Source organism: Misgurnus anguillicaudatus, chromosome 21, assembly GCF_027580225.2.
Source record: "Misgurnus anguillicaudatus chromosome 21, ASM2758022v2, whole genome shotgun sequence".
Classification (NCBI taxonomy): domain Eukaryota; kingdom Metazoa; phylum Chordata; class Actinopteri; order Cypriniformes; family Cobitidae; genus Misgurnus; species Misgurnus anguillicaudatus.
The window spans coordinates 23080992-23094202 of record NC_073357.2 but is presented as its reverse complement, the minus strand read 5'-3'; the positions used below and the strand labels follow the sequence as shown (position 1 = coordinate 23094202).

The window sequence follows — 13211 nt, the reverse complement described above, 5'->3', positions numbered from 1 at the left end:
GATAAAGCTCAAAATTCACTGCCAGGCGATATATTTTCTTTAACAGAATACTCCTTTCAAAGCCTACATGGAACGGCCGGTTTGGACTACAGCCCTATACCTCCCGGTTAAATGACGTCAACAAAAGAGTTTTTGACTAAACTCCGCCCACATGAATACGTCAGTCGCCAGCTTTGGTTAAAAAGGCTCAGGCTAGGCTAAGCTGCTGTCGAATCAAAACACACCAAACAAACTACACAATCAGAACTTGTTACGTATTTCTAAAGGCGGGACTTCATAGAACAAGGAGAACATCAGCCCGTTTTGAGGACAGTGAAAACAACGCTATAGACAGGGGTGCACATAACTTTTTTGGCCTGGTTCTCAAAGGAGCACCTGGAGATGTTGCTTGGTGCTCACACTATTCATAGCACCGACATCCTGTCATCATCACTTATCTCCTGACTACTCTCTTCGCCATATCACTTTGGTTTAAACATGTTAGGCGGTGATGTATATAAAATAAAATATGCCTGGTTATACACATGTAACTTTTATAAAGGTCTGCTAACTCATAAATGTCAAATACTGTTAAACACAAGTAAATGGTCAGAAATAAAAAATATATAATTATGAGCAATAGCACAAATAAATACAACAGAACAAACATACAAATGAAATAAACAGTGCTGTTCATGTTTTCAGGCTGGTCTGTAATTTTCAGTTAGAGTACAGAAACTAAATAAAGTAATCAGATAATACTGCATAGTCTTTACTGTGTATATTGGACTAATTCTTATTAAAAGTTCCAAAAGTTATTAAGTCAAGACAAAGAAATTATGATTTTGTCTGTTGTTTGATTATTATTAAAAACAGCATCAGGTTAGTCTAAAAATGGGTGTACTGTCACTTTAAATGCATGGGTCCAATACATTATTACACACGCATTTTTTTCTGAACTGCTTGTATTTATTTAATGTGTTAAAAGACTTTTACTACTATAATTACAGGATTTTGAGATGATTTAGTTTTAAAATGCCCGCTCAAGTGCAAGAAAACAAACTCAGGTGGCATTTGCGCGCTGTCATTTACTAGCAAGCTGTCTGAAACCTTCAGATGTGGATCGTGCTCGCGCTTGAGGTTTGCGCAAACAAAACTTATCAAACAACACGTGAGTAAAGAGATCGCGTGAGATCTGTTTCGCGTCTTGTTGTGCTTAAATATTTAAATTGGCCAATCGGGCCAGAGACTGTTGCACCTAACACACATTAATGTGAACACGTTCCCTTTCAGTCGGTCACTACGACGTCACGTCGTGACCGACGAATTGGGAACCGCTTCGCGGGTGACCTATCTACTTCGAGAACTATCAAAAACGCCAATGAACTTGGCATGCAGGTATTTGCATAATGCCGGCGCCGCCCCGCCAGGTGCGTATATAAGGCGCAGGTGCATAATACCAAATCAGCTTTATTGCTTCGAAGCCGGCAGACATCTGCTCTCGAGAAGCTGTTAACTGATCTTCGTAGATCCTGTTCTGTGTGGGAAGAAAATATCTCAGCTTGCTGAAGTTGGTTGGGCAACGACACCTCAGCGGAGGCTCGCAGTGTTTTTTCCACCCTTTCTCTCTCTCTCTGTCTCTTTAATTTAGGACTTGAGTTCGAGTGAGTGCGTTTGCCTCTCCCTGTGTGTTTCACCAGCTCGCACAAAAGAGTGATTTCCCTAAAAGAGCAGCACGTTTGAGCTTTGTGTCTTTTTAAAGACAGCCACTCATTCGTGTCACGGTCGGGGTCGTCTTTTTAAAGATGGATTTCCGTCCGTGCTCCGTTTCTGGATGCGGTGTGTTCATCGCCCCCCAGGATGGCCACAAGCGTTGTCTCTCGGGTCTGGGGCTCCAGCACGCAGAGGCAGCGTTGCGTGATAGTTCATGCCCCGTCTGCGAGGGCATGACTATAGCGGATTTGCGGAGACGGGTGTCGTTCCTCCGGCAACGGCCCCCGCCTTCCCAGTCTGGTGCTGCTAAGGGCGCAGCTACCAGATTGGCGAAGGATGACCTCCGTATAACGGTGCTGGGTCGGTCTGCTGGTTCGTCCAGTAGCTCCCAGCGCCCTGATCCGTTGCCAGCGGAGGTCCCGATGGAGACGAGCGGCCCGTGTTCTACGGTGTCCTTGCGCTCTGTCGAGCCTCCACCTGACGCGATGTCCACCGTAACGTCGGAGGGGGGGTTGTCAGCCTCAGACGTCGATCCGGATCCGCTCCCGCCTTCGGGCCAGGTTGCGGCTTCTGCGTTCGACCCTGAGATGGCAGCCATGCTCGCTCGGGCGGCGGAGGCGGTCGGCTTGGAGTGGACTAAACCTCCCCCACCTGAACCGTCCCGCCTCGATGATTGGTTCTTCGGGGGTGCCAGGGCTTCTCAGTCCTCGCCCCCGGTGCCTTTCTTCCCCGAGGTGCATGAAGAGCTGACGCGGTCGTGGAAAACCCCGTTTTCCGCCCGGAACCGGCCGTATCAGCCTTCACCTCTCACCTCTCTCGAGGGTGGAGATGCCAAGGGGTACACTGGTATCCCGTCAGTGGAGCGCCCGGTCGCGATGCAGTTGTGTCCGGCCGGTGTCGCGTCCTCCTGGCGGGACCAGCCTACTCTCCCCTCACGGGCCTGTAAGCAGTCTTCGGCGCTGTCCGGTGCTGCTTACAAGGCTTGTGGGGAGGCAGCCTCTGCCCTGCATGCCATGGCAGTGCTGCAGGTTCATCAGGCTAAGGCTCTGAGGGATCTGCACGCGGGAGGTCACGACTCGGCGGAGTTCTCTGAACTACGTGCGGCTACAGATCTGGCGCTTCGTGCGACCAAGGTCACCGCACGCGCCGTCGGGCGTGCGATGTCTATTCTGGTAGTCCAGGAACGCCATCTCTGGCTGTCTCTGGCGGACATGAAGGACGCTGATAAAACCCGGCTCCTGAATGCTCCGGTTTCCCAGACCGGCCTGTTCGGCGAGACGGTCGAGGAGTTTGCCCAGCAATTCTCCGCGGCCAAGAAGCAGACTGAGGCCATCGCTCAGATCATGCCACGTCGGAAGCGTCCTGCGCCTGCCCCATCCACGTCGGCGCCTCAGCCTGGTCCTCGCCGAGGGCGTCCTGCGGCGGCCGCCTCCGTTCCTCCCCGGGGCTCTTCTAAGAAGTGAGGAACCGGTCGTCAGCAGCCCGCCCCGCCCGCTCAGCCCGCTGCAAAGGGTGGTAAAAGAAGATCAAAGCGGCCCTGAGACGGGCGACCTAGAGATGGAGGGGATCGCTCTTCGGGAGATGGTGAAGGCACCACTCCCCCCACCGGAGGAGGGCCGGTTGGGGAATCTTTTGTTTCATTTTTCTGTTCCGCCGACTTTTCAGTCGGCACCCACAAATCCACAAAAAGAGCGAATTCCACTTCCATCTCTAGGTCTTCAGATGAGCTCCGGAGATACGAGAGGGCTCATAACCCCCCCTCGTTCTCCGACTCATCAGAGGAGAACGAGAGCGACGCACGGGCTCATAACCCCACCGCGCTCTCAGCCGGTAGGAGACAGCTACGGGCTCATAACCCATCGTCTCCCTCCTCCTTCGCCAGAGGGTGCATCGAGTGGTGTGAGGTGTCTTCAGCAGAGCCTCCCTTACTCAACCACCCAGCAACGGACTCAGGTGAGTGTTATCACACACAACACTGCTGTCGGTGCGGCCGTTACGCACACACCGGCGATCACCTCCGTTGCGCCCGCCGCGGGTACACCGATCGTGCCTTTAGTCCCTCTCGCACGGTATCTGGGGGCGTGGGAACAGCTTCCCAGCCCGTCGCGTTGGCTTTTACGCACGATTCGTCTCGGCTATGCGATCCAATTTGCCCGGCGTCCCCCCAAATTCTCCGGCGTTCGTTTCACTACGGTGAGAGCTGCCGATGCGCACGTCCTCCGTGCGGAGATCGCTGTCTTATTGGCGAAAGACGCGATCCAGCCGGTCCCTCCAGCCGAGATGAGGTCTGGGTTTTACAGCCCTTACTTTATTGTACCCAAGAAAAGCGGCGGCTTGCGACCGATCTTGGACCTGCGTTCGCGGAACCGTGCACTTCACAAAATGCTGACGCCCAAACGCATATTTCCATGCATTCGTCCAAACGATTGGTTCGCATCTATCGACCTGAAGGACGCGTACTTTCACGTATCGATTCTCCCCCGACACAGGCCGTTTCTCCGCTTTGCGTTCGAGGGGCGAGCATACCAGTACAAAGTCCTCCCATTCGGGCTCTCTCTGTCGCCCCGTGTATTCACCAAAGTAGTGGAGGGGGCTTTAAAACCCCTGAGAGAGAGAGGTGTGCGCATTCTCGCGTATCTGGACGATTGGCTAATAATAGCTCAAACACGTCAGACGCTGTGCGATCACAGAGATTTAACTTTAAAACACCTCGCTCGGTTGGGTCTTCGGGTCAACTGGGAAAAGAGCAAGCTTTGCCCCGTGCAGAGAATCTCTTTTCTCGGTATGGAACTGGACTCGATCGATTTGACAGCTCGTCTAACAGAGGCGCGTGTACAGTCGATTCTGACTTGCCTGGATACATTCAAGAGCAAGAGCGCGGTCCCGCTGAAACACTTTCAGAAGCTTGTGGGGCATATGGCAGCAGCCGCAGCTGTAACTCCGCTCGGACTGCTTCATATGCGTCCGCTTCAGCATTGGCTTCACGATCGAGTCCCGAGGAGAGCGTGGCTGCGCGGCATTCACCGTGTTATCATTACACCTGCGTGTCGTCGCACTTTCACTCCGTGGTCAGACCGTGCGTTTCTCCGAGCCGGTGTGCCTCTGAGACAGGTCTTCAGGCACGCGATAGTATGCACAGATGCGTCAGACACGGGGTGGGGGGCCACGTACGATGGGCTTGCGGCTTCGGGGGTCTGGACGACACCCCAGCTGCATTGGCACATAAACTGCCGGGAAATGTGGGCTGTATATCTTGCGCTCGTCCGTTTCAGCAACGAGTTACGGGGCAAAGATGTATTAGTTCGAACAGACAACACTGCGACCGTGGCGTACATCAATCGTCAAGGCGGTTTACGCTCGCGTCACCTGTCGCATCTCGCCCGTCACCTCCTCACATGGAGTCAGAAGAATTTGAGGTCTCTTCGTGCCATTTACATCCCAGGCACGCTCAATGTAGAGGCGGATGCGCTCTCTCGGGCTGCGCGTCCCGGCGAATGGCGACTCCACCCCATTGCGGTTCAGCAAATTTGGAGACGTTTCGGCAAAGCGCAGATAGATCTGTTTGCTTCCCCAGAGACGACCCATTGTCGCCTGTTCTATTCACTAGCCGACGACTCGCTCGGCGTGGATGCATTGGCACACAGCTGGCCGCGAAACATGCGCAAATACGCGTTCCCTCCGGTGAGCCTCATTGCGCAAACCTTATGCAAAATCCGGGAGGACGAGGAGAGCGTGCTGTTGGTGGCACCGTATTGGACAACCAGGAGTTGGTTTCCAGAACTCTCTCTCCTCGCGACAGCCCCTCCGTGGAAGATTCCCCTGAGGAAGGACCTTCTTTCTCAACAAGAGGGCACATTATGGCACCCGCGCCCCGACCTGTGGAACCTCCATGTGTGGTCTCTGGACGGGGCGCGGAGGATATGAGTGATTTACCGCAAGAGGTATCTAACACTATTGCCGCTGCGCGAGCGCCGTCTACGAGACAGGCTTACGCGCTTAAATGGAACCTGTTTGTCGACTGGTGTTCTTCCCGAAGTGAAGACCCCCGAGAATGCCCGATTAGTGTTGTGCTTTTATATCTCCAGCGTCGTTTGGAGAATAGGCTGTCACCATCCACTATTAAAGTCGATATCGCTGCGATATCAGCTCACCAGTCACCCGTAAACGGTAGAACAGTGGGTCAGCACGACCTGGTCATTAGATTTCTCAGAGGCGCTCGAAGACTGAATCCTTCGCGTCCCCCCTCTATTCCTCCTTGGGACCTGTCCTTGGTGCTGAAATCACTCCAGGAAGCCCCATTCGAGCCTCTGCATAGTGTGAGTGTTAAATTTCTTACAATGAAAACATTAACTCTCCTTGCTTTGGCTTCTGTTAAGAGGATAGGGGATATTCATGCATTTTCGGTCGATGAATCGTGCCTTCAGTTCGGGCCGGCTGCATCCAGCGTAACACTGAGACCCCGGCCCGGCTTTGTGCCCAAAGTTCCCACCACTCCTTTTAGAGATCAAGTGGTGAATCTCCAAGCACTGCCTTTGGAGGAGGCAGAACCAGCCATGGCTTTGTTATGTCCTGTTCGTGCACTACGTGTGTATATAGACAGGACGCAAAGTTTTAGGACCTCAGACCAGCTCTTTGTTTGTTACGGTGGTCAGCAGAAAGGAAAAGCTGTCACCAAGCAGAGGATGTCCCATTGGATTGTGGATACTATAGCCCTTGCATATCAAAAGCAGAATGTGCCTTGTTCATTTAATTTACGTGCCCACTCTACACGCAGTGTGGCATCATCTTGGGCACTGGCTCGCGGTTCCTCGCTAACAGACATTTGTAGAGCTGCAGGCTGGGCGACACCTAATACGTTCACAAGGTTCTATAGTGTTCGTGTCGAACCGGTTTCCACTCGGGTTCTTTCTACTAACTAGTTAAGAATGCCGAGGATCGGCTCGTGTGTCGGCTTGGAGCCTCTATTTTGGTGCTGCACATTTGCACCATTATGGAAGGCCATCGGGGCAAAAACGTCTAAAAAACTGTTTTTGCCTCTCCTCCACCGCCCTGATAGCTGGTGTTGCGGAGCATCCGCTGTCAACCTATCACTGATGTATTCTCTGTAACCTGTGTAGGCTAGGCGTCCACATTTGTCCCCTACGTGGGGTTCATTTGTGTGTATAGTCCGTGGGGTTCTAATCCTCCACGTTTTTCCTTAGCAGAGCCTGCTCTGCACCTCTCTACATACCATGTATTGTTCAGAGACTTTATTTGAGCAACCTGTCGGTTGTTTCATATATTTTTATGTCATCCATTTAACCTTCTTAGGGGATGGCTTCCGCAGTGTTCTAGCTCCGCTCAGTTTAGACGCTTCTCCCAGTTCGCTGCTTCACTATCGTGGGTTAAGGAACAGGTAGTGACCAGCCTTCTGCATTTCGCCTTAGGTTCCGCCCCTTTATGTGGAGGGCGGAGGGCTTTTGCAGGCACTGGAAGGGTTCAGCTGCAGTGGCGTTTTGGTAGGGTTTCCCAATTCGTCGGTCACGACGTGACGTCGTAGTGACCGACTGAAAGGGAACGTCTCGGTTACGTATGTAACCCTCGTTCCCTGAAGGAAGGGAACGGAGACGTCACGTCCCGTCGCCACAGTTTGCTGTTCCATTGCTGTTCAGGCCGGGCACTGTTGCTCGGCTTCTCAGCAATAATATAGCTGATTTGGTATTATGCACCTGCGCCTTATATACGCACCTGGCGGGGCGGCGCCGGCATTATGCAAATACCTGCATGCCAAGTTCATTGGCGTTTTTGATAGTTCTCGAAGTAGATAGGTCACCCGCGAAGCGGTTCCCAATTCGTCGGTCACGACGTGACGTCTCCGTTCCCTTCCTTCAGGGAACGAGGGTTACATACGTAACCGAGACGTTTGTAATAATTATCTTACCAATGATGCACGGAGCAATCTCTAAAATTCTAGCAGTACGCAAAAGCGCCTTTTAGAGCAATGTCTGGTGCGCATTTTTTATTTTAATCGCGCATGCGCACCTGCGCACCAGTAATGTGCACCCCTGGCTATAGAGATCAGTAAATTGTGTGAAAAATACTGTATTTTTTACACGTAAAACATGAACACGTTATATTGCGCACTGTAAACACAATCAAAGCTTCAAAAACACAGAAAGAACGGGACCTTTAACATACTAAATCATTTTATTACTGATCAAGGGCCAGATTCACTAACAGCTTGCGCCAGCGCAAAACATAATTTTGTGAAATAACGACTGTTGGGATTTACTTAAGACGCACAGTGGATAATTAGCGCTGCACTTTGCACTTAAAATGGCTGCAATTATTGCTAAAATAAAAGAGGGATCACAGAGATCAGAGAATGCGTGATACAATGCAGCGGATGTAAAATAAATCTTTGGTGTCCCCAGAGTGCGTATGTGAAGGTTTAACTCAAAACACTCCACAGATAATTAATTATATCATGTTAAAATTGCAAATTTGTATGCCTGACCAAAAGTCTGCTGTTTTTGGGTGTGTCGTATAAAATGCAAATAAGCTGATGAAATGTTGTAATTGAAACTCAATTGTGCTGTCAAGTACTTTTCTCTCTCTCTTTTCTTTTCACATGCTTGCAGAAAATAGCTTACCCAAACAAAGTTACTGGGTTGATCTTTATCACATTTTCTAGGTTGATAGAGACACTGGGGACCCAATTATAGCACTTAAACGTGGAAAAAGTCTGATTTTCATGCTATGACCACTTTAAACAGTTAATTTGGAATGCCAGAGAAACATATTTTTACAAAAAATTTGCCAAGCCATGTTATTTTTTTATTTGATGATTTCAGTAATATAGGAGTCATTAGGAGAAGTCACACAATACCAGACGTTTCAAAATGTATTGTAAACCTGTATTGTCCTCTAGTTCTTTTCAGTGTACTATGGCTTCTTTAGCTGGGATTATGAGCTACGAATTTTCCGCTTTTTTAGTAGATTGTGTTGGTCATTATGGAAATCAGCGGTTGTGTCTGCCTGTGTTATTTAATTTGCAACTTTTTAGTAAATAACCCACAGATATTACCACTCCCATCGACGCTTTTTTGGAATTGCGCTCTCGCGCTTATTTGCCCCGTTTAGTAAATCTGGCTCCATGTCTCTTTGTAAAAATATTTCAATCTTTTTTTATGCAAATATTCAGCGCTTAAAGGGATAGTTCGGCCAAAAATTATACCAAACGCATGATCTACTCACCCCGAAGCCGCCCGAGATGCACGTCCACCATCCTTCAGACAAACACACCCTCAGCCAATCTAGAAAATGTCTTATATCTTTCAGCTGCCAAACAGTAAAGTTACGGGGTCCACGTCCTTCAAGTCCAAAAAATGTGCATCTATCCTTCCCCAAAGGAATCCAAATGGCTCCAGGATGATAAACAAAGGTCTTCTGAGGGCAATCCGCGCGGTGTTGTTGTAGAAATATCCAAATTTAAAACTTTATAAATGAAAATAACTACCTTCCGGTAGCGTCACCATTTTAGACTCCTCCGCATTCAGGAGAGAGTACCAGCGTAGTGTACGCACTTGTCTTAGTGACGTATGACAAAGTCGAAGAGCGGGGGCACAGAGCAACAGCAGAGAAACCTCCGTAAACTGCATACGCTCTCATCTTGAATGCGGACGTGACTGGGATGGCGGCATTACGGATGCAAGTTATTTTGGTTTATAATGTTTTCAATGTGGATATTTCTACAACAAAACTGCACGGATTACCCTTCAGAAGACCTTTGTTTATCATCGTGGAGCCGTTTGAATTTATTTTGTGAAGGATAGATGCACATTTTTTGGACTTGGACCCCATCACTTCACATTTAATTAACTGAAAAATCTAAAACATTTTCTAAAATAACTGAAAATGTGTTAGTCTGAAAAATGATGGACGGACATATGCATCTCGGACGGCTTTGGGATGAATAAATCATGGGTTTAATATCATTTTTGGCCGAACTATCCCTTTAACCTTCTAAGACCTGGATGTCCACATACATAGACATTACATTTTTTTGTGGTTTGGACCATAATTCTTAATTCTCTGTAACTGGAACCTGTTGTACACAAACATGGACCAATACACCGCTTCATGTTCTAAGAAAAATATTTGGTTATTATATTTATTGGTTCGTCCTAATCCCAAAATAGCTGGTAGAAAAAAAAGACAAACCAAAACTTGGGTCTTAGGAGGTTGAATATATCTAGCAATATATTCAATATATTCTGTATGTGACCCTGCCTGTAAAAACCAATGCAGCTAAAGTCATTTTTTGTGACTTTGCTAAACAATGTAAAGAACGTTCAGTGAAAATATAACCTTAATATATTTAATACTGAGTAGGTCAAGCAATGTCAAAGCAATAATTCATTAATAAAATAATTAGATCATGAAAATTTAGCTTGGATTTCACAGAGAGGGACAAAAATGGCAAGTCTTGCTAAAATGCAGTGTCATTATGTTAATGTGTTGTTCATGATGATAAAGCGCTATCAACAGCTAGCTGACAAACAGGTCTATCTATTAAATTGAGCTATCATTTCATGAAGACATTCTTCAAAACAAGAATGTTTTCCATCAACATGACCCAAATGATGAGGCAGGTGACACACACGCACACACACGCGGCAAGAAAATAAATATTTAACTCACTGCAGTAGAAGGCGTTGGGCTTGATGGTTGAGCTTCATTGTCTTTTGAGTTCTTTTGAGAAAGAGAAACGTGTCATATTTGTAAGAACAAGGACTTTAGTGCTGGGTCACAGTGATTCATTCATATTGCTGAAAAGGCTTGAGGCCCTTCACATCACTCACTGACACCTCTACAAGCATGTGAACATAAGAGGATGTGTTTAAATGAAAGTGGGCCTTTACTCTGGTATGCAAACTTAAATAAACAATGACAAAGCAAGACATTTAAACAGTGTACTATGATGTTTATCGGATTTATCCTTTGTTTTAGATATATCTGTTTATTGTACACAATTAGTGACATCAAATACATATTTTAATATGAGGATCAGCGCTATCTGACGTTTTTATATTATATATAAAAATATAATATTTTTTAAAGTTATTATACAGTGTTTGATTAAAGTCTTCTGACCTGGTTAACAGTGGTGAGGTCTTCACAGATCAAACTCATAGTACTGATCCAGTTCCCATATATACTCTCTTCTTTAGGGCTTGGCTTCTGTTCACTGTGACATTAACAGAATTATCATTACATACATACATATGCAATATAATCTACCAAAGAGAATATAGCTTTCTGGAGATGTTTGCTGAACCTGATGTCTTTAAGAAGGTCTTGTTGAGCTCTGAGTTGTCTCTGTGCTTCTTTTATTTTGCCCTCCATAGTAAGCCTGGCACAAAGCTGGGCACAGTGGACGCCCAACACTGACATGTTTAAACTGCCTGCCCACACCCAACTATAGACGGAGAAAGGAGATGCATTTAAAGGGCGATTAATGTCATCTGTGTCCACCATGATGCATATGTATCAGCACGGCTGTGATTCTGCCATATGGACATGACCATAACACCTTATTACTTATGTGATATTGATTATAACAGCTTAAAGGAACACATCGAATCTTTGGGACTCTAGCCCACTCACCGTATCCCCCAGAGCCAGACAAGTCCACACACACCCCCCCCACCTCCGCGCATCCCGCATCTGTCCGACGCACCCACCGCCAGCCCAGCCCAGCACAAAGACCGGAAGTCAATGGCTCCAGCCAGCATACTGCTCCCAATCAGTGAAAATAACGCCAATATTTTCCTATATATATGACACACATATACAGTGAGGAAAATAAGGTAGGAAAACATTGGTGTTATTTTGTCACTCACTGGGAGCAGTATGCTAGCTGGAGCCATTTACTTCCAGTCTTTGTGCTAAGCTAGGCTAGCGGTGGGCGCGCCAGACATCCACGGGACGCACAGAGATAAAAAGGGCATGCACGGACCCATCCAACCCTGGGGGACACCGTGAACAAGCCAAAGTCCCAAAAAGTCAGCATGTTCCTGTAATAGACAATGGAAAGTGTGAAAATAAAAAAACAGCACAGATTCAGGATCTGAATTGTAACTTTGCTATTTATGACCATGTGATCATAGAGGGCATGTCCTTTTTTAAACTGAGGTTTTGTTGTACAAAAAGGTACAAAAGTTGTCCCTGGGACAGTACCTTTAAAGGTCCTAACATGTAACTTTTTGGTACAGATATGTACCTTTGAGGTACCAGTATGTTCCCTTTTAAGTACCAATGTGTACATTTGAGGTACCAATATGCACCTTTTAGGTACAAAAACCTAAAAGGTGCATTTTGTACCTTTTTCCTTAGAGTTTACCTGATTTTTACCTGATGTAGACTATTTGTTGTTGTTACCAAGGACTTTAACCAGTTTATTACAGGAAACATTGCTAAGTACACATTTTTATTTTTCTCATTCATCGGTTCTCAACATTATAAACTATCCTCACCCCCGTAATGTTCTAGCCCTATATCAACACTATTTGAATGCAATAGCATTAAAGGACCAGGACTAACAATTGTATAATTCATAAATCATTGTGTAATGCAGTGGTTCTCAAACTGAGGTGTGTGAGATGGTGCCAGGGAGGTCTCAGTTTTATAACATTTTTAAAGGTGCGGTGAATCTGTCATTTTTTTTGTTTTACACTGTTGTCTGAAGTCTACTTATGACGTTTGCATGTTTTTTTATATTCAAAAACATCAAATGCAATAAGTAATCGGCTATTTTGTACCCTGGTCTTGAGGCTGGTTTGAGAAACACTCTGTTTTGATGGGCAGGCCGCATTGAAGACTTTGAAGTAAACTCCCACTATGATTGGATAACAGTTTATCATAGTAAACTAGCTTTCAATCCTTCCACATTACATGTGGGAAATTGTTTTGAAAACTTCCAATGTGGGAAAAATGGCAGCCAGAGGGATTAACACATATAGATGGTTTCATCGGGTGAACCTGTAAGTTTTTTACTCATATAAGATTGCTGTGCCATTCTGTCCAGATTCAGTATTGATGGAACAGCATTGCTTTTTAATTGCAGTCTCTCTGTAAAATCCAGGGTCAACCTGTGGCTTGTTCGCTCAATGTTTTACTTACGTGAGCTGGAATTTCTTTAAAAATAATAAATAAATTCAACCACGCATTCCTAATATCAGATTCAGAGGGAAGGTTATGCAGCGACTAGGCACTGCACAATAGGCAGTCTTTAATGACATGTTTGTTACTTGGAAGCTATCCTGAATGAACCAGTGGGCGGGGCTACCGAAGTTGACGTTAAGTAGAGGAGGTGAGTAGTATATATAGGGGCCATATTGTCAAAATGATTGATGGTGCCCTTTGACCTTAGGGGAGGGGCTAACCTTTTGACCTCAGGGGAGGGGCTGACCTTTTGACCTCAGGGGAGGGGTGACCTTTGACCGGACCACCCACGTCGTGAACCTTTGACCTCCGGG

The 13211-nt window shown here is 46.9% G+C and overlaps 1 protein-coding gene across 1 annotated transcript in view; it reads right to left on the bottom strand.

Annotated features, from left to right (window-relative positions):
- LOC129438675 (circularly permutated Ras protein 1) overlaps positions 1 to 13211 on the bottom strand; it is a 68950-nt gene that overhangs the window by 1616 nt on the left and 54123 nt on the right. Inside the window, exons 17-19 of the mRNA XM_073859859.1 lie at positions 11012 to 11152; positions 10828 to 10921; positions 10375 to 10425 (exon numbers count right to left, since the gene is read on the bottom strand). Of these exons, the coding sequence (XP_073715960.1) occupies positions 10375 to 10425; positions 10828 to 10921; positions 11012 to 11152 (286 nt within the window). The remainder of the gene's footprint in view (positions 1 to 10374; positions 10426 to 10827; positions 10922 to 11011; positions 11153 to 13211) is intronic.